Below are 26,676 nucleotides of genomic sequence, written 5' to 3' on the forward strand. Positions count from 1 at the left end.
CAGGGGTCACGTGGTGGGATCATGATCCAGGCACATGCTATCGCCTTCTGTTTAGGCAGAGGTTGGTGACACGGGCACTGGGTGCTTGGCCAGGGACCCCAAACAATGCCCACTTTTAGGGCTATGAATTCCACCATCTCCTTCTCTAGGCTCAGGAATAAGACAGGCCTATTTATATTCCTGTTCAGCCACTTTCTGGGCAAGTCACTTCCCCTTCTGAGCCTCAGTTGCATCATCTGTAAAATGGGAATAATTACACCTTTCTCTCAGGACCAGACAAAATACTTGAGAAAGCACTGCCACAAATGGCAGCTTCCTTCCCAAAACAGATGGTTGCCAGGACTTCCCTGGCGGTCCAGTGGTTAAGACTCCGCGCTTCCACTGCAGGGGGCGCATGTTCTATCCTGGTCAGGAAACTAAGATCCCACATGCTGCGCAGTATGGCCAAAACAAAAAAAAACAGATGGTTCCCTCTCTCAAGACAGTCTGTCACCTGTGCCCTATCTCTCCAGCCACGTTGTTCCTCCTTCTGTCTCTGAAATACTTTCTTCCTTTCCCCTCCATTTATCCAAGGCTCAGCTCAATTCCAGCCTCATTCATTTTTCAAACATTTCCTGGTGCACATCCTGGGCCAGGCTCTGAGAGAAATGAGGCACAGGCCCTGCCCTCCAGGGGCCTCAAAGCCAAGCAGAGGAGATATCCTGGGAATAGATGCCAGAATCCCATGTTCTGGGGCAAGCCAGACAGAGCCCCAAGGGTGCCCAGAGGTGCCTGAATGCCTGGGGGGCAGGGTAGAGAGGCATCTCTAAGGAGAGAACTCTTCCTAGGTGGCACAGTCACATCTGCTGAGCTGAAGTTAGGATTTCACTTCCCTGTGTTTGTTAACAACCCCTGCCCTCCTTCTCCACATCCTTCTCCTGTCATCCTTCTTTTTGCTGGTAATGTGGTCGGACCCATCAGAGGCCTGTGGTAGATCCATGAGGGAAGAATGGGAGGAGAGCATTTCTTCCCCACCTTCCTCTGAAGAGGAACTTCAGGGCCAGACCTGGTCAGTCCGCTGGTGTCTCCTTCCACACGTCTGGAGGATCCCTGACCTCCGTGTAGCTGGCCTTCCTATTCCGTGGCACGTCATTGGATATTAAAACCATTGAGTGGGACTTCCCTGGTGGCGAGGTGGTTAAGACTCTGTGCTTCCATTGCAGGGGGCACAGGTTTGACCCCTGGTCAGGGAACTAAAATCCCACAAGCCACATGGCACAGCGAGAAAAACAAACAAACAAAACCCCCCCAAAAAAGAAAAACAAAAAACACTGATTGAGGGCTTCCCTGGTGGCGCAGTGGTTGAGAGTCCGCCTGCCGATGCAGGGGACATGGGTTCATGCCCCGGTCTGGGAGGATCCCACATGCCGCGGAGCGGCTGGGCCCGTGAGCCATGGCCGCTGAGCCTGCGCGTCCGGAGCCTGTGCTCCGCAACGGGAGGGGCCACAACAGGGAGAGGCCCGCGTACCGCAAACAAACAAACAAACAAACAAAAAAACCTGATCGAAACATTGTTGGAGAACAAGATGCTCACAGGGTCTCTTAAGTATCTCCTCACAGACTTACTCATTAATGACAAAGAGGAAAGGGTACTTTGACAACAGAGGAATCTGGCAGATAGCACCTTAATAAAAAGTCCACATTTAACATCAGTAAAAATGGAACAAGAAAGATATAACATCATCTATGTGGTACTCCTTCCAAAAATGTAGAGGCTGAAACTAATCATGAGGAAACAATCAGACAAATCCAGACTGAGAGACATTCTGCAAAACAACTCACCTGGACTCTTTAAAAATATTAGCGCCGTGAAAGAAAAACAGGACGTTCTACATTAAAGGGGGCTGAAGAGACATAGCAACTCAGGGCAACGTGTGATGAGTGATTGGATCCTGGATTTTAAAAACGTTAAAAGGGACATGATTGGACAATTGTGGAAATCTGAATATGGATGTTTTATTACATAATCGTATCAGCGCTACATTTTCTGAGTGGGAGGATTATATTGTGGTTATGGAAGAGAATGTCCTTCCTTTTGGGTCATGCATGTTGAGGTGTTTTGGGGAGAATTAGCATTATGTTTGTAACTGTTCTTCAAATGGTTCAGCAAAAAGAATATCTATATGTGTAGAGTGAGGGAAAGCTGAACAGTTGATAAATCTAGGTGAATTCTTGCAACTTCTCTGTAAGTTTGAAATTTTTCAAAATCAAAAGTTGGGGAAAGTAAAACATAATATTTATTATGGTAATTAGCAGAAAAACTAAAAATTGTTCAGAGTGGTAGTCATTGGGGAGTAACACTGGAGTGGGTGGAAAGGGAGACTTCTAGCTTTCATTTTATATTTTTTGGACTTTTTTTGGTTTTGCTGTTTCTATATTTCTTCTATGATCAAAGAAAACTAGGTTAATCAATAAAATATGTACAACAGAGGTTGCTCTGAGAATAGCATGCTTGTGTCAGTGGAGGTCTCTTCATTGCAGAAAAGAATTAATAAATATTGTGTTTAGTACCCATTAATGCTCATTAAGCCTTTAGACCTGCTAATGAGTGCTGAAGTTCTTAGAACTCAGTCAGTCTTCCTCAGCCTCATTTCTACTCAGCAATAGCACTTATTAAAGGGCATTGTATTCTTTTTTTTATTTTTTTATTTTTTTTTGCAGTACGCGGGCCTCTCACTGTTGTGGCCTCTCCCATTGCGGAGCACAGGCTACAGACGCGCAGGCTCAGCAGCCATGGCTCACGGGCTCAGCTGCTCCACGGCATGTGGGATCTTCCCAGACCGGGACACGAACCCTTGTCCCCTGCATTGGCAGGCGGACTCTCAACCACTGCGCCACCAGGGAAGCCCAGGGCATTGTATTCTTTTCTTAAATCTTGCTAAAAGAAAAAAATATCGAAAGACAACCCACAGAATGGGAGAAAATATTTGCAAACGAAGCGACCAACAAGGGATTAATCTCCAAAATATACAAACAACTTATCCAGCTGTATATCAAAAAAACAAACAACCCAATCAAAAAATGGGCAGGGAACTTCGCTGGTGGACCAGTGGGTAAGAGTCCACGCTTCCAATGCAGGGGGCCTGGGTTCGATCCCTGGTCAAGGAACTAGATCCCAAATGCATGCTGTAACTAAGACCTGGTGCAACCAAAATAAATAAATAAATAATTTTTTAAAAAATGGGCAGAAGATCTAAATAGACATTTCTCCAAAGAAGACACACAGATGGCTAAAAAGCACATGACAAGATGCTCAACATAGTTAATCATTAAGAAAATGCAAATCAAAACTACAATGAGGTACCACCTCACAGCAGTCAGAATGGCCATTGTTAAAAAGTCTACAAATAACAAATGCTGCAGAGGGTGTGGAGAAAAGGGAACCCTCTTACGCTGTTGGTGGGAATGTAAGTTGGTGCAGCCACTATGGAAGACCGTATGGAATATCCTCAGAAAACTAAAATAGAACTACCGTATGATCCAGCAATCTCACTCCTGGGTATATATCCAGAGAAAACCATAATTCAAAAAGCTGCATGCACCCCAATGTTCATTGCAGCACTATTTACAATAGCCAAGACATGGAAGCAACCTAAATGCCCATCAACAGAGGAATGGATAAAGAAGATGTGGTACACATATACAATGGAATATTACTCAGCCATAAAAGAGAATGAAATAATACCATTTGCAGCAACATTGATGGACCTAGAGATTATCATACTAAGTGAAGTAAGTCAGACAAAGACAACTATCATATGATATCACTTATATGTGGGCTCTAAAAAAAACGATACAAATGAACTTATTTACAAAACAGAAACAGACTTCGAAAACAAACTTATGGTTACCAAAGGGGAAATGTTAGGGGGAGGGATAAATGAGGAGTTTAGGATTAACATATACACACTACTATATACAAAATATGTAATCAACAAGGACCAACTGTATAGCACAGGGAACTCTACTCAATATTCCGTAATAACCCATATGAGAAAAGAATCTGAAAAAGAATGGATATATGTGTATGTATAACTGAATCACTTTGCCGTACACCTGAAACTAACACAACATTGTAAATCAACTATACTCCAATATAAAATAAAATAATTAAATTTTACAAAAGAAAAATTTTGCTAAGAGTAATCATCACTAAGGTGGAGACATATGAAGATGTAAATATCCTTCAGAAGAGGATGAAAATGACAAAATGAATAGAATCATATCTTGATTTTTATGTCCTATTTTTTTTTTACCAGTTCCTTGTCAATCTACCCAGCCCCTATTTTAGTCTACAAAATATTTAAGGAAGCTAGAAAGTTTCACATTCTATTCTATCTTTCAATTCATTTTAATCAGTGCAGAGAAATGACTTGCCTGAATCAAACGCTGACTATTGGTCAACCTTAATTGGAAACCAGGCCACTTTCCATATATCCTAACCACATAGCCTTGACTCTGATTCTCCCATGCTATGTGAGTGTGAACAGGTCACTCAACATCTCCTGGCCTCCATTTCCTTACCTAGAAAATCAGATAGTAGGATTAGGTTAACACGGAGTTGGCCCCCATGATCCCTGATAGTAGCCATGTATTCCACTTGGAGAAATGAAGGTTCAGCAAAGCTCTGCAACTTGGTAAGATTCACCCTTTGAGGCAACCTTGAGCTTGGCACACGTATTCATTTCATATTCTGACTCATCTGAACAGACCTTACCTTAATGTAGCCAAGGAACACAATGTGACAGCTTCGGGAATCCAGCAACAAGGAAACTCAGCTGACGTGAGGCAGTTTAGTTCAATTAGCTTAATCAGAACAACAGCAACGACAAAGTCCTAAGAACCATAACATCCCTTAAAAAAAAGAGAACAACTAATAAGCTTTCCTAAAGGGTCATAATCATTTTTAATTCTGCAAGAATCAACGGATTAGTGACCTCGGACCAAGCTCAACATTAATCACTCCTGTGGTTGTTAATGATGTAAATGAAACCTTGGAAGCTCCAGAAAGCCAGCATCCACTGTGGTAGAAGGTGCCTTAGAGATTATCTAACACCTTATTTAATAGAAGGAAGAAGGAGGCCAAAAAAGGGGAAGTGACTTTTACCCAAGTTTACACGTGTTCAGGGAGGGGCCAGGATTAAAGTTCAGGCCTCCTGACCCCTAGGCCGGTGGGCATTCCTCGTAGGAAATGCCAAAGACCGAGGTCCTTGGTAAAGCTGAATCCCCTCATTATGACCAAGGTGAGCCTGAAATAATTCAACAAGAAAACACTGTGGGAGACAAAGGGAGCATCTAAAGAAGATAGGAAATATTAGAAAACACATTCATGACAACCAAGAATATGAACAGTGCGCTACAGAACTAGCCCCCAGGAGTTTGGATAAAATCAAAGGAAACTTCCCCAAAGGGGAAAGTACATTTTATTTTATTTATATCCCACCTTAATATATATATATATTTTCAGACTTCCCTGGTGCGCAGTGGTTAAGAATCCACCTGCCAATGCAGGAGACACGGGTTTGAGCCCTGGTCCGGAAGATCCCACGTGCCGCAGAGCAAGTAAGCAGAAATTGAAACAAGATGTAGAGAACAAACGTATGGACACCAAGCGGGGAAAGTGGCGGGGGTGGTGGTGGTGTGATGAATTGGGAGATTGGGATTGACATGTATACACTGATGTGTATAAAATGGATGACTAATAAGAAAACAAAAATGCAAACCATATATGGTTTTTATACAATTTAAATAAAAACTCTGATTTGTAAAGGGAGATTATACAGCTTTTGAGGACATGGGTTGGAATACTTTTTAAATGTAATTAATCTAAAATAAGCCAGGCAGAGGGAGACAAATACTGCATAGAATCACTTATATGTGAAATCTTAAAAAAAAAAAAAAAAAGTCGAAGGCTAGAAAAAGAGCAGAAAAGTGGTTGCCAGGGCAGGGCGGGGGGGGGCGGAAATAAGGAGAGGTTGGTAACAGGGTACAAAGTTTCAGTTATAAGATGAATAAGGTCTGAGGATCTAATGAAAAAACATGGCGACTGTAGTGATAACACTGTATTGTATAATTGAAATTTGCTGAAAGAGTAGAACTTAAAAGTTCTAACCTCCCCCCCAAAAAGGATAAATATGTGAGGTGATGGATGTGTTAATTAATGAGATGGGTGGGATCCTTTCACAATGTACACATACATCAAATCACCACAATGTACATTTTAAACGTCTTGTAATTTTATGTCAATTATACCTCAATAAAGCTGAAATAATAGGTCAAAAAATAATAATAATACCCAATATTAATTAGTGCAGGACAGGGACACAAACCCCCATTCTTGGTAAGATATTAATTGGTACAATTTCTTCAGAAGGCAATTCAGCAACCAATATGTGTCAGAAGTGTCAAAATTACCATAACCTTTGGCATCGTTAATTCCACATCCGAGAAAGGCTTCTGTGATAATCACCCGTCAGAACAAAGGCACAGACTGCAATGCTCCCAGTGTGATGCAGCCCAGTCAGAGTGGTGGTGAGTGTGCCCTGAGGGCGCCCTTAGGCAGATCCCTGGCGGGGGCAGAGAACACCCAGGACAGCTGACATCAGGGCTCTTCAAGAAGACTTTCTCTTCAACGACCAACTGGAAACCTGGAAGCCCGCGCTTTGCTGCCATCTAGTGGTTCCGAAGTAACAGCACCCAGCCAGGGAGGAAAGTTGCTGCCTCCAAGCACCAAGGGGCTTTCTCTTCTTTTTTTGTGGCCTGCGGGATCTTAATTCCCCAACCAGGAATTGAACCCGGGCCACGGTAGTGAAAGTGTCGAGTCCTAACCACTGGAAAACCAGGGAATTCTCTCTCTCCTCTATTTTTATTTAACAGACACTAATAAAGCATTTACTATGTTTCAGGCATTGTGCTCAGCACTTATAAGCATTCCTTCTTAATCCTCATACCAGTCCTATGAAATATCATCCTCATTTTACAGATGAGGGAACTAAGGTACAGAGAGGTTAGGTAACTTGGCCAAGGTCATACAGTGGCTAAGTTCTCGATTAGAATGAGGTGGCATGTTGGCAGCAGGGCCTGTCCTCTGAACCACCTCCATTGTGAGGCTCAAAGGTCTGTGTGATACTAATAGCCCTTAGAGAGAACTTTATAGCCCACACAGCAACTGCTATCCTCCCCCTTCCCCTAGCTCATCTCTCCCAAACAAGTTCACACAGGGACTGAGTTCACCTCTGCCCTATAGGCAGCCTAACCTGAGTCAAAGACAACCACTGGCCCAGGCGAGATCCAGCGGTTTTTTTAACATTTTAATTATAAAATATTTTATATATTAAAAAGATGTAAAAAATAACAGATACTCAGCACCCACCTGCAGCTTAAAAAATAGAGTTGTTTCTAGTAGCGCTGTGTCAGTGATAAGGTTCATCCCTCATGGTTCACTGGCTTGTTTTCTGTCGTTGTATTAACACGAGGGACACCAACCGGGCTATGAATGCAAGGCCTTTATTACAGCAATCCTTCCCCTTCCTAAAAGAGAGTCCTCCCCTAATTACAGTTAACTGTATCCTGCTCCTGCTGGAGACATCAGCAGTTTGGGTCACATAGCAGTTGCTCCACAGTGGAGCTGAGAAAGCTTCTGATTACCTAACTAGATAGTGACTCCCAACCAAGGCTGTGAACCCCTGGGCTCTGAGGAGTTCTTAAAGGAATGGGAGCCCAAGGGCTCAGCTAGCATGATTTAGAGACCAGGATTATTTACTCCTTAGCAAATCCATGAAAGTGCTGGATTCACTTGCAAAGTTTCATGTGAGTGTCTCTTTTCTCTAGGGAAAGGGTCCATTCCATATCTTTTATAAGATTTTTAAAGAGGTCTGAGACCTTCCAAAAAGGTTAAGAATCATCCCTACAGATCAGGAGCTGGCAAATGACCCACAGGCCAAATCCAGCCCAATGCTTGCTTTTGTACAACCCACAAGCTAAGGATGGTTTTTATGTTTTTAAGTGGTTGAAAAAAATCAAAAGAAGAATATTTCACTACATAAAAATTTTAAGAAATTCAAATCTGTGTCCATAAATAAATGTTTGTTGGAACACAGCTATGCTCATTCACATATTGTCATGGCTGCTTTTTGTGCTACAAAAGCAGGGTTGAATAGTTGCAACAGAGATGCAATGCTTGAAATTTTACTATCTGGCCCTTCTCTGAAAAAATTTGCTGACCCTGCCAGCAAACACATTTTGTGAATTTACGGACCTCTATTTTTCACTTGTATGTAGATGCTGTTACGGTTGATAAAGTACAAACTCATTTAAATATAATATTAATGTAGTGGACATTAGTCATCAGACTACCTTAACCCTCTTGATGTATTTGAGCAATTCCTACCATGTAAGTCTTGCTGGGAGATAGACGGACTCCTTATACAGGCCAGATACTCCTTTCTCCTCCCTCCCTGGCAGCCAGGACATGGACATGGGACTTGGGATCAGTCCATTAGAGACCCCATCTAGGACTTTGCAGCTGGAGTGAGTCACACAAAATAGCAGGGATAGAAGAGATATCATTCTGACAGTAGCAGCGAGTACAGCAGTTACAGCTAACTTCGAAGAGCAGCAGGGCCAGCAGGATGGGGGTGCCTGCAGCAGTGACACATTTCTGGTTGTACCATCACTGGTTTCCTCACCAGACAGTCCCTTAAGGGGTGATTTTGTCTTTGGTTCTGGTTGACTAGCCTCCATGTCTGCCTGGCTAGGACAAGCTCAGACACTAGACGGGACAGCCTGCATCACTCACTGCCTGCAGGGAAGAGGGGGCTGAATGCAGAGGTTGGTAAGCATGAACTGAAGGAAGACAGACAATGGCTGATCCATCTTTGTATCCTTAGCACCTAAGACAGTGCCTGATACTTAAAAAGTGCTAAGTATCTGTTGGTGAGAGCACCAGTGAGTAAGTGCTTGAGTTGGTAAGAGCATACACTAGGGATCTCTGACTTCAGTCGACTCCAGCCACCTGAAACTGGCAATGAGACTTTCATGTATCAGGGTTTCATTAGAAGATATAAAGACAGCCCTACTCTTTAAGCCCTAGATAAGGCTCCAGGGATGAGAAACGGTCAGTACTTGGGGGTCAATGTGTATTTGACCCTGGTCTGTGAGCCTCAGAGCCCACTCAGATGATGTTTGTCGTATCTTGTAGAGGCAGACAGCTGGTCAAAAAGCATTTGCGTGTGCACGTGTGCAGTGGGTGGGAGAATTCGGGACAGGGTGTTTACCAGGTACTATTAGCTCTTGCCCTGGATGGCAGACTTCCATGAAGCGGGAAACTTAGTGCTGGTCCTAAGGACCTTTCCAGTGGATTTGTAATTTAGAAAGAAGTGATTACCATGATGACTAAAAATCAGCAATATTTTATTACTTCTCGATCTATTTATGTATGCTGGATAACCAATTTTTAAAGATCTGGGAAGAAAGAGAGGAGCCAATGAGAGCTTTCAAAGCAAAAGATTAAGAATCGACAGTGACATTGCCACAAAGCTGGTGCTCTGATGCCACAATGTTAGTGGTTTTTCTCAAGAGAGGAAGATCACGGGGATGAAGCTCTGCTGGGGTATTCCCACAGTGCAGAGCCTCAGCAGAAGCCAAGAAGGTTTGGGGTTTTTTGTTAATTAATTTATTTTTAATTTATTTATTTTTGGCTGTGTTGGGTCTTCGTTGCTGCGTGTGGGCTTTCTCTAGTTGGGGCAAGCGGGGGCTTCTCTTCGTTGTGGTGCGTGGGCTTCTCATTGTGGTGGCTTCTCTTGTTGTGGAGCACGGACTCTGGGTGTGTGGGCTTCAGTAGTTGTGGCACGTCGGCTCAGCAGTTGTGGCACGCGGGCTCTAGAGTGCAGGCTCAGTAGTTGTGGCGTACGGGCTCAGTTGCTCTGCGGCATGTGGGACCTTCCCGGACCAGGGCTCGAACCCATGTCCCCTGCATTGGCAGGAGGATTCTTAACCACTGCGCCACAAGGGAAGTCCCCAAGATGGTTTTAATAGGACTTCTATAACCAGTATGTTGTGTAAGAATTGATTTTATTTTTGTCCCCCACTAATCCTTCGAAACTTTGTTGAGAAGGCATGATCCTCCTCTGCCCATGGGTGAAGACTTGGGCAGACACATGATTTCTGTCAGATTAAGTCGTCTTGTCACTTTTAACCATACAATCTCATTACACTGAATTATCTAGTCACATCTAATAGTTAGAACTACAAACTTGGCATCAACTCTTTCCTAACTTGAGCTTGCTTCAGGCTTGAAACCTCCAGCGGAGCCATGGGATGGGGTCCTCTGCTCTCTCCTCTTTCCCCCTCTTCAACTTCGCCACTGCGGGAGCTGAGGGAGGGAGGAGCACCAGAGATGGGACAGTTCTTACGTAGCTGCTTGGCTTCGTGCTCTCTCTGCCTGATGATTAGAGCTGGCTCTTTCTCTTAGGTTGGCACTTTCGTACGCTTACCACGCGTTCCCTGACCCTGGCAGAAGCATCTCCATCCTGGCTGCTCACTTGCCGTCTTCTCTCCTCAGTCCCTGGGCACCAGGCAGTACACCTCCAGACCCTTTCTCTGAGGTCTCCTTGGCCCTGCTGATGGCTTGTTGAGCAATGTCAAATATGACCCCATAGCATGGTCCACGAGAAACACTTGTGCATCCCAGGGCTCTGTCATCAAGGTAGTTAGCCTTGCCTTTCTCTCACCCTCTAGATTTCCTGGGCAGGAGTCAGGCCCCAGCCTTCAAGCCCACTTCTGCTTGCTTTCTCAGGCCTGAGTCAGGCACCACTTTTCTGGGTCTCTCAACTGCAGAGGACACATTTCCAAACTCTCTGAGTTGTCCCCTTGAAATTCCCCTCAGCGGATAGTGGTAGAAGGTGTCATTTCCTCACCCTTCCACCAAGATGGGGGTTGGAACTCAGCATAGCAACAGCTTTAACCAAGGAAATCTCTTCATCAATCTTCCTACCAAGTCCTCTCTGTTCTCTCAAAACTCATATTCTTGAAGTGGATAAAGGGGTTCAAGAGCCATGGAACAAGTTCTCATGTTTTCCCCTTAGAATCCTCAATTAAATTTGAAGCAGAAGAGTTCTATGCTAATACCTGTGTATTAGTTACTTATTGCTGCATGGCAAATTACACCAAAACTTAGTGCTGTAAACAATAAACATTTATTATCACTCACAGCTTCTCTGCATCAGGAATTAGGGAGCGGCTTCTGGCTCAGGGTCTAGTGAGGTTCCAGGCAAGATGTCAGCCTGACTGAGGCTTCACAATGGCTTCCAACGTGGTTCCCTCACATGGTATGCAAGTTGGTGCTCGTTGGTGGTGGAAGGCCTCAATTCCTCTCCATGTGGAATTGTCCACAGGGCTGTCTGAGTGTTCTTAGGACATGGCAGCTGGATTCCTGCAGAATGAGCAACTCAAGTGATCACAAGGTGAAAGCAGTAACATCTCTTATGATCTAGCCTCAGAAATCACACACTGTCACCTCTGATTCTTTTTTAGTCATGGCAACCAGTTCTGGTTCAATATGGAAGGAAACTACAAGGGCACGAATATCAGGAATCAAGGATCATTGGTGGGGGGAGGGGCACCTCGGAAGCTTCCTAACATACCCTGTTACACTTCAAATGACCACTGTCCCCTAAAACAAACTGAACAAGGTACAAATAAAGAAGAACCCATTGACTTAGATTGTTTAATCAAAATTTCTTTGGGGACTTCTTGATCTTCAAAATTATATATGTCACCTGGCCCTCTTCACATTTGTTCCTTATCTATAAATGGGTCCAGGACTCTTCCTGAAGGAAGTCAGGGCCCAGGCCTGATATTAAGGGTTCTTTTTGGTTCTCCTATCTCTGATTCTACATAATAATCAGAAAATAAAGCTTTGGAAATATCTTTTAGTGCTAACATTTACACTAAAATTTACAATTAAATAAAAACATTCTAAGGTGTATACAAGAATCATCTCTGTTTTATTTATTTACAGAGTAATGATTTAAACTGAATACATTTGGGCACAGTAGATATTTGACATGAAAAGCAGTTGTATCAGAATGGGCATCAGAAAAATAGCAACTCATCTGACACATAATTACTAGAAAATATTTTTCTGTCGATCATTTAAGTGTTACAAATCCTGAGAATGTTAAACAATGAACAAACTAGGTACTACCTTATAATTAAATCTTGCTTGGAAATCATCCTTTAAAAAAATGCACTGAGGTACAAATCACCTACATATTAAACATGAGTCTTTTACATTTTACAAAGAGTTTAAACAAATATATCAAATGATTCCAGTTCAGTGGCTCTTAAAACAGCTATTAGTCAGGTTCAAGGACACACTGTTCCACGATTTCCCGTAAGTTGGGGTTCTCCATCGCAGCTGCCACTCGTTCTTTGTCATTTATCTGCTTGTTGACTACAAAACACACAGGCAAAAGTTAGCAGGACTATGTCAATACACAGCAGCAGACAGTAATTTTATTAGCTTGTTAAAACAGAATTTAACACCTTGAGAACTTAACGCAGGTTTTCGCTAGTTATTCATTAGTTTTGAAGGGGAGACTTAAAGAGAAAAAACTCCCCTGTAATCCCACTTTTGCTTTTCCTAAATCCCACCTCTGTTATTTTTAAGCGGCTGCCACTTTATTTCTCTCCGTAGGCTAGAGATCCTTTATACAAAAATGCTTCTCTACTCCCATTTTAATACATTAACCCAGGAAGGCAACACCTACCCCAAGATTCCCTAAAGCTTTACTTGCTGGACCTTTGATTTCAATTTCAAGTACACAGCTCTCTATCCTGCCACCAAAGAGAAGAATCAAGCTCTCTTTAGAGCTTATAATTCAAAGTTCCTACAGCTGGATATTCCTCACAGATGTGTGGCCACTGGCCTAAACCAGTCAATATCCACAGGGCTTAACTCTAGTTACACTTCAAATGACCACTGTCCCCTAAAACAAGCTGAACAAAGTACAAGTAAAGAAGAACCCATTAATTTAGATTGTTTAATCAAAATTTCTTTGATTAAGGAAAAACTTAGGAAAAGCTAAGAGCTGATTTTGTTCTTTTTTGCAAATGACCCAATAGATACTTGGCTGGCAGAATAACGTAATACCCAAGATAAAGTACTATATGAAGCTGTTTTCTAATAATGGTTCAAAATTCACTTACTATCTTCCTCCGTTGAGTGGGTTCCTTCAGAAATGTAGATTTCCAACTAGGAAAAAAATACATTAAAAGCAAAACATTTAGAGCATTCTAAGATGAGTGAGGTGGAATGTACAATGGACTCAAGAGTCTAGGGATGAAAGCCCAAATCCTGTTTCCATCATCAAAGACTTGGGACAAATCTTCACATTCTTCTCTAAAATGAGGGCTGAAGTTAGTAGGATTTTTTATTTTGGTCATATGGGGAAGGCCCGCGGCGGGTATTCCCATTCATTATTTTTTAATGAATACAAACCTACAATTTTATGCAAGTGAGATCTCATACATGTTTTACTCAACAATATATATCCCCTGCACTCTACCTCTTCCTCCCAAATCAGTATCTAAACTTTCTCCCTGCCCCACCCCACAAGAAAGCCACATTAATAATCTAGTGTTGGGGCTTCCCTGGTGGCACAGTGGTTGAGAGTCCGCCTGCCGATGCAGGGGACGTGGGTTCGTGCCCTGGTCCGGGAAGATTCCACATGCCGCGGAGCAGCTGGGCCCGAGAGCCATGGCCGCTGAGCCTGCGCGTCCGGAGCCTGTGCTCCGCAACGGGAGAGGCCACAACAGTGAGAAGCCCGCATACCGCAAAAAAAAAAAAAAAATAATAATAATCTAGTGTACTTTCTTCCATATTTTTCTCTATTCCCACATAATTTAAGATTTCACACACACACACATTACATACATACACACACACACACACACCCCCCAAGGCTAGAAGTTTCTTTTTATTGTGTACTTTACAAAAATCGGATCATAATATACAGTTTTCAGTATCCTCCTTTTCTCATCTACTATTATCTTGATAAATTTATTCTCAAGTACAATACTGGTTAAGCTATCTCTCCTGGTCCTGCTGCACTCACTCCCTTAAACTAGCTAACCTCCAAGAACCAGAGCTTTTGAGACAAACCCACAAAATTATTGCAAATCTTGTGGTAAATAAATCATGCTATATGATAAAGATATGTCTATTTTTCAGGGAACATTGGAGCATGTGATCTAATTCGCATATACTTATTTACTACTGAGATAAATGTTTTTCATGAGGGGGAAAAAATCATAGCCTATTATGGCTCTAAGAGACCCTAGAAACCATTTAGTCCAGTCTTCTTTAAAAGACAAAACACCTTATACATTCCCCCAGTGGCATAACACTAACTCTTATTCTAAACAACAAAGGAAGTGGTATAAAATCACTCTATACTCATTTACTTTGGCTTAAAATTATGCACGACTCATTATTCTGAAAAACGGTAAATAAAGGGGAAGAGTCAAGCATTTACCTTGCTATTCCTATGCAAACTATACCTCAGGGTAACCAAACAGTTGGTTTGGTCCACAGAAGATTCTAAATTTGAGAGGTTTCTTGTGGCCCTTTTTAAGTGGTTCTTAATTGGTTTTAAATTTTTGGATGAATATTGTCACCCATCAGGGAAATGCAAATCAAAACCACAGTTAGATATCACTTCACACATTCTAGTGATGGCTATAATGAAAAAAAGAGATAATCATGATAAGTATTGGCAAGGATGTGCCGAAATCAGAACCCTCACAGGCTGCTGGTGGGAATGTAAAAGGGTGAAGTGGCTATGGAAAACAGTCTGGAAGTTCCTCAAAAGGTTAAACGTCGAGTTACCATAGAATCCAGGAAGAAAAGAAATGGAAAACATATGCCCTCGGTGGAAAAGAAATGAAAACACATGTCCACACAAACACTTGCACACAAAGGTTCATAGCAACATTATTCATAAAAGACAAAAAGTGGAAACAACCCAAATGTCTACCAAATTATAAAACAAATAAATACAATGTGATATCTATACAAAAGAACAGTACAAGGCAAAGAATGAAATACTGATACATGTTATGACATGAATGAATTCTGAAAATATTATTCTAAGTGAAAGATGCCAGTCTTAAAAGACCACAAATTATATGATTCCATTTAAATGAAACACCCAGAATAGGCAAATCTATAGAGACAAAAGTGGTTGCCTAGGGATGGGAGAGGGTTTAGGAGAAATGGGGAATGACTGCTAATTGGTATGGGTTTTTTTACTGGGATGATGAAAATGTTCCAAAATTGATAGTAGCGATGGCTGCATAATTTTGTGAATATACCAAAAAACATTAAATTCTATACTTTAAATAGGTGGTTGTATGATATGTGAATCAAATCTCAACAAAGCTATTATAAAACAACAACAAAAAACACATTCCTTACCTTATGTTTAAACGGTAAACACCGCTGAAGTTTAACTCTTAAGCACAGCCCTGCAGAGGAAAAAAAAAAGCCCCAATTATCTCTTCTTATTGGTTCTTGAAAAAGCATACAGCTGTGTCTAGGTGTCTCTGTACAAAACAGTAGCTGAAAAGAGCTTAGGCTCAATCCAATGTACGCCTCCGTTGAGCCTGGCACCTTTACCTAGCAACTTTAATATTGATACATCTTACGAATTCCTCATGATAATCCAGTGAGCTAGGTATTGTCAATCCCATTCTACAAATTATGAAACCAAGGTCACAGTGTAACTTCCCCAAGATCAAAGAGCTAGTAAAATGACAGAGTTGGGACTGGAACCCGAAACCACTGCAAAACGCAGGTCATTTCTGCTGTATCAATTTGCCTTCCATCAAAGGCCAATTCACTCATTAAACTTTATTGAATGCCTGCAACAGGTCAGGCCACACAAAAACTTAAAACCGGGGCGTCCCTGGTGGCGCAATGGATGTGAATCCACCTGCCGATGTAGGGGACACGGGTTTGTGTCCCAGTCCAGGAAGTTCCCACATGTCGCGTAGAGGCTGAGCCCGTGAGCCATGGCCGCTGAGCCTGCTCATCAGGACCCTGCGCTCCGCAATGGGAGAGGCCACAACAGTGCGAGGCCCGCGTACTGCAAAAATACAAAAAAACAAAAAAACTTAAAACCAAGTAAGAGCCACTTAAAAAGCACCACAAGCGGTCTTCCCTGGTGGCGCAGTGGTTGAGAATCTGCCTGCCGATGCAAGGGACAGGAGTTCGAGCCCTGGTCTAGGAAGATCCCACATGCCGCGGAGCAACTGGGGCCGTGAGCCACAGCTACTGAGCCTGCGCGTCTGGAGCCTGTGCTCCGCAACAAGAGAGGCCGCAACAGTGAGAGGCCCGCGCACCGCGATGAAGAGTGGCCCCCGCTCGCCGCAACTAGAGAAAGCCCTCGCACAGAAACGAAGACCCAACACAGCCTAAATAAATAAATTTATTAAAAAAAAAAAGGACCACAAGCAATCTCTCAGATTTGGACTCCTCTGTGCCTGCAGGGTACAAATAGAGTTGTTTCCCTAAAACAAGCTCCTCTGAAGTTCAGTTTATCACCCCAATACCAAGTCACAGTTCAATATTTTTTTTTCCAGTTGAGACTTCCAAGAGAAATTAAAAGTCAGCTTGGAACAGAGCCTCAGTGCCAATGTTTCACTTCTCCCCCACCATAAAATATAGCATACAATTTTAACTAAGTCTACACCTCTAGACAGAGAAGATAAACCAAGCTGCTCTTATTATGAGGAAAAAGTGTCTCTAGTTCCCTGGCTTTGCAGGTTTTTATTTAGAGCAATTTATTTCCTCTCCCAACTAATATCAATACATAAGGGCTTGTTACGTTATAAGGAACATTTTCTTAGTATTTTGGTTTGATTAAAAATAAACAACAATAACAAAACCCCAAACATAACACAGCAAAACATAATTGTTAGACTACCTCTCTTTTGGGGAGGTATGAAATTAATTTGCTTGTGGTTTTCTAAAGTACCACTAGGTTTTCTAACAGAATCATCTGAAAAATTCCAGAGAAGGAAAAAGAATTAAATGAGCTACAATGAGATTGGGCCTACCTTAGAGTCTACAACACAGTAATTCCATAATAAATATTAGGGAATTCTAAAGAAAATATATAATTTCCTTAAGAAGGGTCCCCCTTAAAAAAAAAAAAAAAGAAGGGTCTCCCTTTAGAGTATCTATCTGCCTTAAAGCTTATCTGGAGGGTTTTCCTTCCTCTGCTCCCCCATTGTCTCCTTAATTTGTTTCTTGAGCATTCTCATGTGTTCTAGTCACTGTTGGTAGGTATTTTACCCATAAATAATAACTGTTTTACAATTCACAAAGCACTTTCTTGAATATCAGTATCCTCAAGATAGGCGTATAGCATAACTGAGACAGGTAATTTGGGTTCAAAAGTGGCTCCACTACACACTAGCTGTGTGACGCCAGGCAAGTTACTTAACCTCTCTGAACTTCAGTTTCCTTATCTGTTATACAAGTATTATAATAGTACCACTATATATAAGGTTGTTACGCACGAGGAGTAAATATAGTCATACTTAAAACAGTAGTTGATGCATAATAAGTATCCAGTAAATGTTAGCTATTACTATTTTATCATTTTCATTTTACAGCCAGGAACCAAGATGAGCGATTTGTTCCACATCACATAGCTAATATGTGGCAGAGCTGGAAGCTAAATCTAGACTCCAAATCCTATGCCCTTCGTATCCTGCCTTCAGCCATTCTTGTTTAAGTCAACAGAAAAGATTATCAAGTGGTTTTTCTGCTCTACCCACTCACCCGCTTTGAGTCTTCCTTGTCTTTGGAATGATATACCAGGGTAACTGAGTAGGTGACAACCTAAGCAGTCAGGGTGGAACTCTGACTCAGATGCCTTTCTCTGCTTAGTACTACCTGCTCATAGGAAATGCCTCCTAATGCATCAGCCAGAAAGAGGACTCCCTTCATCGAGTTTTCCAGTCATGTTGCTTGAACACGATTACTATGATACACTACCATACAACCTTCTCAAAAGCCAATGGTCTTAAATGAAACCCATATCAAAAGGGCCAAAAAAGTGACAAAACTCTGTCAAAAGGTGTAGAGATCTGAAATTCAACCATAATCTAATCTTGACACCTTTACAGTTATTTTTATTTCATGTGCTCTCTCAATCTTTGTCCACGTAAACACAGTTTTTTAAAATAACTGCAATCATAACACAAATTCAATTTATCATTCAAGCTTTTTCATCCACTCTCACACAGATACTTTGATTCCTTGATTATATTCATCATTTTCAATAGAAATAAGAAATGCCATTATTTTTATATCATTTCAGTATTAATCGATACTATAGTTTCTTCCAGGATTTATTATCATAAATTTACTATATATGTTTTGAACATGCTACTATTTTCTCCTAGGGAATTATTTCCTTAATTCCTCGGTCAAAGAGTATGAACTTTTTTTTTGGCTATACCATGCGGCTTGCGGGATCTTAGTTCCCTGACCAGGGATTGAACCCGTGCCCTTGGCAGTGAAAGTGCAGAGTCCTAATCACTGGACCACCAGGGAATTCCCTGTGACTTGCTAATATTTACCCAGAGACTTAAAAATATTTCTACCATATGACCCAATAATTCCACTTACAGAAATTTATCCTGAAGTAATAACTAGAGATAAATAAAAATATTTATGTGTAAAGCTGTTCATCATAGTATTATTTATAATTGTAGGAGGCTAGAAGTAGTCTAAGTGGTTACAAAAATGATGACCATATAATTATATGACCATATAGTTGACCATATAATTAAACAATAATATTTAAGGAGAACTAAAAAACATTTCTCATCTACTTCATGCTTTCTATTACTTAACCCTTACAACTCAGTAGTTACCCTTACTATCAGTATTTTACAGATAAGGAAATAGGCTCGGAAAGGTTAAGTAACTTGCCCAAGACCAAAGAGTGACAGAGCTGACAGAGCTGGAATTTTAGCCTAGAGCACACATTCTAATGACAACTTTTAAAAATTTTCTTCTTTATACTTTTGTGGAATTTCAGAATTATTGCCAACAAATATGTTACTTTTATAATTTAAGAAACACAATATAAATATTACTTTTTGAAATCTGTTTTCGATATCTGTTGATTCAGAAACTGTCCAATGATGAAAAATACGTATTCAAGAATGCTTTTTCTAGTATTGGAATTTTATAACCACAATAGTATCTATGGATTCACAGACCATCTAGTCCCTCAAGATGTGCCCCATATGCTGGAAACCACTACTTGAGGGATCCCAGGTCCAACAAGTGAGAAAAGAAAGACAACTCACAACAATAGTAGAAACAATAATAAAATATTTACCTTTCCAATCCTTTTTATAAATTTGTCTATTTTTAAATAGGTAATATAGTCTCAATGTTCAAAAGCTTAAAAATATAAAAAGTTATAAAGTCTCCCTGCCACCCTATCCTCCATCTGACCAGTTCCCACCATCACTAATGCCCACACCCATCTTAGCTATTCATTTCTTATGTTTTCTTTATGGATATGCAATCAAATATAAATGTATATTTTTGCTCTTCTTTACACAAATGTAGCAATATTATACTTGCTTTTATTTCCAAACAGTATGTCATAGAGATCTTTCCATATTAGTATATGGAGAGCTTCTTTATTCTTTTTTATAGCTGCATAGTATTCCATTGTTAATAAACACCATCACTGATTATTTAATTGGTTCCCTACTGATCAAGATCTGGTTTGAAAGAAACTTTACCTTCTTTTTAACAAAGTATACATTCAAAGATATCTATTGTATATCTCACAGCTAACTAATCCAAAATATTGGGAATGCAACCTCTCAAAAAGAAAACTACCTGAAAAAATACCCTCCCACCAGGACTTCTGCCCATGCTACATAGAAGCCAAGAGAGTAGCTAAAAGGAGGAGATGGTAAGGACAGCAGTGCTAGTCTGACAACACCCATTCCGATCTCCAGAACTGAGGAGAGGAGCTGGCCCACACTCAGGCTCCATTAACTGTAGAGAAGCAGCATGGTATAGCTAAAGGAAAAACACACTTAAAGTCAGGAGACCTGGAATTGAGCCTCAGCTTCATCATTTCCTGCCTACATGATGCTGAGCAAGTCCCTTAAACTCTCTGAGCCTCAGGTTCCTCATCTGTAAAATGAAGATAATATTGACCCTCTCATACGCTAATTGTTGAGAACTACAGAAAATATTCTGTAAACCATAAAGTATGATACATGATGCTAATTGTTACTGCGGGTCAGTATCAGCTAGAATAATTCAGAATTAATATATAAATATCTTTATCTAAAACCTTACCAATAAGAGTCGCCAAAGAGCAATGAGGTACTGTTGGCGTGAACCTGATAATAACCAAATAGTCTTCTTCATTTATCTCCTGAACCTCCACACAACTTTCCGTTACCACTTCCAGTTCTTCTAAAGTATTGGGCTTCTCTGGGTCCCGGATAGTTCGAATCAAATCTAAAGAAACATCAGAGAAAAGGTTTTATGTTAAAACATGAATATTCTAAATACAAACAATTTTGCCAGTCCTAATCCAAACACTTACTTCTTTTTGTTTGAGCAAATACTACAGCCACTCCCCAGGTTTCTGACAGAAATTTCCACTACTAGTGTCCTTTTGAGAAAACCATTTTCTTGGATTATTACTACCTCATGTCCAGTTTCTTGGATCCAACCTTGCAGAGAGAATACATGAATGGGGAAAGTGTCATAGAAGTTCAAGGGAAAAAATAACTTAGTTTGGGAGAATGCAGTATCGGGATTTATGGAAATGGAATCTGAATCAAGCCTTTAAAAATGGGTAACATTTTGGGGAATTCCCTGGCAGTCCAGTGGTTAGGACTCCACGCTTCCACTGCAGGGGCCCAGGTTTGATCCTTGATCAGGGAACTAAGATCCTGCAGGCCACACTGCGCAGCCAAAAAAAAAACCCACAAAAAACAAAAACAAAAAAATGGGTAACATTTCAATATTTGCCATTTAAGGTGAAGGAAAGTAAAGAACAAGTTTAGTTTGCACAGAACTCAGCATAAGGGAAGAAGTTATTAAGAGTTTAGGCCAGCCCATTAAGGCTCTTTTAGAGTCAGCAACAGGCAACAGGATGTCCTCAAGAGGTTCTGAACAAGGGAGTGACATGGACAGCATTACACTGTCAGCTGGTAGACTCAGAACTAAAGAGCAGAGCCCGGGATACCAGCTGAAAAAGCTGGGCCTAAAACAGGGACATGACCATAGCAATAGAGAGGAGGGGAAAGACGAAGAAGTAATTTCAGAGGCAGAATCAACAGAATCTGACAACTATTTGGATGTAGAAGACAAGGAAAGGGAGAAAAGGAAGATGACTAAGATTGTAAATCTAAGCGCCTGTGAGAACAAAGATAGAATTAAAAAAAAAAGAAGAGAGAACAAAGGAAGAAATTTAGGTGGGGGCTGAGATAAACAGGTTAAATCTTATATATAATCATTCTGAGGTGCTTAAGGGGCAAACCAATGGAACATTCCAGCAAACACTGAATTATGGCATAAGGTTTAAGAGAACCAAGGCTGGAGTGGCTGTTGAACTCATGGGATTCACAAAGAACAATGAGTAGAACCATAGTTTTCAACCTTGGCTGAACAATGGAATCACTAGGAATGTTTCAAAACAAAAACAAAAACTGGTGTCTGAGTCCTACCAGGGATTCTGATTTAATTGATTCACAGTATGACCTGGGCATTGAGACTTAAAAAAATTCTTCAGGCTGTTCTTATGTGCAGTCCAGTTGGAGAATCACAAATGTAAAGGGAAAGAGAACCAAGTATGGATCTGTAGGAAGCACCAAATTTGGGGATCAATAGGAGGAAGAAAAGCAAAACGCAGCATAAAAGGAAAGAGGGGATGGTTAACAACATCAAATGCTGCAGAAAAGGGCCTTCCCTGGTGGCACAGTGGTTAAGAATCCACCTGCCGATGCAGGGGACACAGGTTCGATCCCTAGTCTGGGAAGATGCCACATGCTGTGGAGCAACTAAGCCCGTGCACCACAACTACTAAGCCTGCGCTCTAGAGCCCGCGAGCCGCAACTACTCAGCCCATGTGCCACAACTACTGAAGCCCGTGCACCTAGAGCCTATGCTCTGCAACAAGAGAAGCCACCGCAATGAGAAGCCCGCGCACCACAACGAAGAGTTGCCCCCGCTCGCCACAACTAGAGAATGCCCACGTGCAGCAACGAAGACCCAACACAGCCAAAAATAAATTTAAAAAAAAAATGCTGCAGAAAAATGCAGGTTAACGAAAGCTAAAGCCGGTCTCAGAAGGTCACCTGTAAGAAAGCACTTTCGGTAGAGAGGTAAAGGCAGAGGCCAGCTTGCAAAAGGGGAAGTGAGAAGGAACTGCAAATGTAATCCTAGGGCTTTGACAGGGAAGGAGGGAAGAGCAAAAAAAGGACAGTGCGTTTAGAAAAAGCTAGAACAATGACAAGGATAAGGGAAACTTGAGTATGTTTTATAGCCCAAGGGGAAGGATCAAACAGAGGAAGGAAAAAAAAATAGAGGAAGAGCCACTGAAATTTCAAGGAGGGGAGTGGAGGAGGCTGGTAAACTAAGCAGAAAGGAATGAGACCAAAGATGTGGGAGGCTGGGTTCGAGGTGGAGAGGAAAAGATTTCCTTCTTACCCTGAGGTTGTAGAAAAAGATGGAAAAGGAGAATGATAAGAGAAATAGTGAGGTAGAAAAAAGCAGAGGGAGTTCACATGCGACAGGCTTGATGTTCTCAAGCCTGAGGTTTTGTTCTATTACTCACAGCACCCCTGTAATCAGAAATCCAGCTGGGAAAAACAAATCAATCAAACTCTATCTTCTCCCCAGCAACTCCTGAGCTTATCACTTGATTAGAAACAGAATTTGAAAAGGGAAGCAGGAAAAAGAGGCTTCACAAGGCTGTGAAACACGGGGCTCAGGGAAACAGGTTTTTTTGAAAAGGAATTTTTTCCCTTTCCTCCTAGGCCTTTTCCCTGTAAGGCTCATATATACAAGCTGCATTATATTGTTCATATGTTAAATAACTCTGAAAGTAAACCTCACGCGTTATTTAACTTCTCTCCTTTTCTAGTGATTTGCATTTATTTTTTTAGAAAGAAAGCAATGTTGCTCTCCTCACATTGCTCCCTTGACTTAAATTCTTCTACTGGCTCTGCACTGATATTAAATTCTTCATTTATATTTAAACCTTCAGGATCCAGTTCCAACCTGCTATGTAAAACAATTTTTGACCACACCTCCCTCCACCTTTAACCACAAACCCTACCTGTACAATGAAGATGGTTCCAGGGGTTGAATAGAGAATATAAGTGTGTGTGCGTATATATATATTATATATTATACATATATAACTCACTGTGTATTTTTTTTTGCACTCCAGTCTTGGGTGTGTTAAAGAACTATAAGTTCAAGGCCGGGCTCTTGGGGACCTCTGCTTTACTGCTTTGTGGAGATCATTCCACTCACACTTGTCACCTGACTGGGTTTAAGTCCTGCCCCTAGCAAGAGGTAAACCAGATTAACTCCGAAGGTCTTTAACATCCCTGGCTTCTTTCTACGGGTCTATAATCCTTACCTGCATTATCTGTATTCTTGTGGTTATACTTTTACCCTAAGTCAGCAGGAATCTTTGAACGCTCGTTAGATCCAGTCGTTTTAGTTTTCAAAAACAATACTAATAAGTCCAAAAAAGGCAAGTCATAAAGCAATTATGAAGTGATGAAAAGCGCACTAAGTTTGGAATCAGAAGACAAGAGCTTTGGTTTTTGCTGTTTCTTTACTGGCAGAGTGGCCTCCAGGTAGTTGTTTAACCACTCTACACCTTTATTTCCTCATCTGTACGATGAAGATGGTTCCAGGGGTTGAATAGAGAATATGTGTGTGTGCATATATATACGTTATACATATATATAACTCAATGTGTGTGTATTCCTTTTTGCACACCAGGCTTGGGTGCGTTAAAGAACGATAAGTTCAAGGCCGGGCTCTTGGGGACCTCTGCCTACGGCCTCTGCAGCAGAAGAGGGTGGCTGTGACCTTGGGCCAGTCCCCAACTCGGCAGTCAGCCAGCAGTACCCTCGGCGGCGGAAGGAGAAGTGTGTGTCCAGGGGCTAGGAAGGAAGGAGGTTCAAGTAGGGCAATCAGGCCAGCTTTGCTTCCTAACCAAACACCCTAGACGCTTGCTCTGCCCATAAGTCTTGAGATAGCCACTACAACGTGGGGGAAGACAAGGGAAATGAAGCGTTTGAGACCTCCAGGCTCGGCCTGCCCCGGGTTTAGCAAGAGCCTGGGTCCTAGAAAGACCCACATGCCCGTGTGACTTAGGACTCCGGAGAAAAAGCTTCCTACGCTCCCGGACGAGATCTGGCAAAAACTCGAGTCTCCACTCTTAACCCTCAGGTGAGGCCCTCGTTACCCCCGCCTCCACGTATACCACCAAATGCTGCCCTGGGTAAAATTAATTACCATAAACTTCTAGCGCTTTCTCTTCCATGATCCGGGGCTGCCGGGCAGCTCCCCGCTCAAAGAGGCCCGACAGCCACAGGACTCTGCTCAGCGTCCAGGAGAGCAGTCCGGACACTCGCTCCATCCTTACGCTCCGCCATCCCTGGCGACTGTCCCACCCGAGCCACCGTCTCTCAGCAGCGAGCCTCTCGACTTATCAACTTCCTGGTCTTCAAACGGGCCAAGAGAAGCCTAAAGGTCCGGGGCAGAGAATAGGCGGGACCGGACGGAGTATCGCGAAGGACCTAGGTAAGGGAGCCACGAGAACTACAAGCCCCAGCATGCTTTGCTCGGTTTCGGCGGAACAAGGGAAAAACAATTCCTAGAGGCCCATGAGGCGCGTTGCGTGCTGGGTCGTATGGGCGTTTTCTTTGGAAGACGGTGAGCTGCAATATGGGATCTGTAGTCTCCAACGGTGGGCGGGGGCAGGTAACGGTCTGTTAACCGCCGTTAATTGCCTCACTCAGCGTCTGGATAAGCTAAAAATGAAACCCTGAAGAGGTAGGGGAAAGGAGATCTTGATTTCTAGTGCTGGAAGAGCGTCTGCACGGTGACGCCCTACTATTATTTCTCCGAGGGGGCCGCTTCCTGTCAAAGTTTTCTTACGTCCTAGTCAGGCCGGAAGTGAGTTTCCGTCGCGGTTAAACGGGATGTCTTTGGAGCCTAGTGAGGATGGTTAGGCGTGGCGGGAGGAGGAGTTCCTTTTTGTTTTCTCGTCTCATAGAGACTCAGGCTAGCACAGGTCCCCACTACGAGCTGAGTATTTCTGCCAATCGCCTTCAAGATAACTTAGAACGAGAGAGCTTTCCGACTGTCCAGTGTGTCCAATAGTGACATTGGAGATCGCCATCCTAAAAAGAACGTCTTAAGCCCTCCGGTTTGGTGGCAGTGATGGATGCCAGTAACAAGGTTGATGATGCTAATTTTACTTTAATCCATCCATCCCTACAGTCAAATCTCAAACCTTTATTCGATACTTAATTTGCCAGACTTGGTCTATAGACGCCAAGGATACGAAGATAGGACACGGCCCTTACCCTCAAGCAGCTCACAGACCTGTGAGGGAGCCAACCCCTGATGTTGAGGAATTTGCAGTTTCGAACAAATGAAACCTTTTGTCAAAGTTGATGACAAGTTTCGTACCATCTCTATTTTACTTTTTATAAATTTATTAATTTTATTTGTTTTTGGCTGCATTGGGTCTTCGTTGCTGCGCAGGCTTTCTCTAGTTGCGGTGAGCGGGGGCTACTCTTTGTTGCGGTACACAGGCTTTTCATCGTGGTGGCTTCTCTTCCTGCGGAGCACGGGCTCTAGGCACGCGGGCTTCAGTAGTTGTAACATGCGGGCTGAGTAGTTGTGGCTCGCGGGCTCTAGAGCACAGGCTCAGTACTTGTGGCGCACACGCTTAGTTGCTCTGAGGCATGTGGGATCTTCCCGGACCAGGGCTTGAACCTGTGTCCCCTGCATTGGCAGGCGGATTCGTAACCACTGCGCCACCAGGGAAGCCCTCATACCATGTCTATTGAGAGGAAAGTAAGGATTATCTTGCTGAATTATCCCATGATAACATATCCCATTTATCTTTTTTAATAGATATTTATTGGAGTATAATTGCTTCACAATACCGTGTTAGTTTCTGTTGCACAACAAAGCGAATCAGCCATATGCATACACATGTCCTCATATCCCCTCCCTCTTGAGCCTCCCTCCCATCCTCCCTATCCCACCCCTCTAGGTCATCACAAAGCACCGAGCTGATCTCCCGGTGCTATGCTGCTGCTTCCCAGCAACCAACTGTTTACCATTCGGTAGTGTATATGTCAATGCTACTCTCACTTTGCCCCAGCTTCGCCCTCCCACCCCATGTCATCAAGTCCATTCTCGATGTCTACCTCTTTATCCCTGCCCTGCAACTAGGTTCATCAGTACCATTTTCTTTTTTCTTTTTTTTAGATTCCATATATATGTGTTAGCATACGGTATTTGTTTTTCTC

At 42.2% G+C, this 26,676-nt stretch overlaps 2 protein-coding genes across 5 annotated transcripts in view; both read right to left on the reverse strand.

Annotated features, from left to right (window-relative positions):
- Positions 1 to 11,355, reverse strand: part of DAPK2 (death associated protein kinase 2) — a 136,289-nt gene extending 124,934 nt beyond the window's left edge. For both annotated transcript variants that reach the window (XM_027123258.1, XM_027123257.1), the window contains exon 1: positions 11,249 to 11,355. The gene's annotated coding sequence lies outside the window, so the exon portion shown is untranslated. The remainder of the gene's footprint in view (positions 1 to 11,248) is intronic.
- On the reverse strand, positions 11,212 to 24,997 carry CIAO2A (cytosolic iron-sulfur assembly component 2A). Of its 3 annotated transcripts, XM_027123261.1 has the most exons (5): positions 24,644 to 24,997; positions 20,450 to 20,614; positions 15,518 to 15,567; positions 13,249 to 13,294; positions 12,024 to 12,493 (listed from the first exon to the last, which is right to left on the reverse strand). In XM_027123261.1, exons 1-5 carry the CDS (start codon positions 24,765 to 24,767, stop codon positions 12,396 to 12,398), a joined length of 483 nt encoding a protein of 160 aa, XP_026979062.1. In that variant the 5' UTR covers positions 24,768 to 24,997; the 3' UTR covers positions 12,024 to 12,395. The 3 variants fall into 3 exon arrangements, with proteins under 3 accessions (XP_026979064.1, XP_026979062.1, XP_026979063.1); XM_027123263.1 differs by lacking the exons at positions 12,024 to 12,493; positions 15,518 to 15,567 and adding an exon at positions 11,212 to 11,470 and having other exon boundaries at positions 24,644 to 24,882; XM_027123262.1 differs by lacking the exon at positions 15,518 to 15,567.
- Between the last annotated feature and the right edge of the window lie 1,679 nt (positions 24,998 to 26,676).

The sequence above is a fragment of the Aethalodelphis obliquidens genome, unplaced genomic scaffold (genome assembly GCF_003676395.1).
Source record: "Aethalodelphis obliquidens isolate GAN/ISIS:26980383/991018 unplaced genomic scaffold, ASM367639v1 scaffold26, whole genome shotgun sequence".
NCBI lineage: Eukaryota > Metazoa > Chordata > Mammalia > Artiodactyla > Delphinidae > Aethalodelphis > Aethalodelphis obliquidens.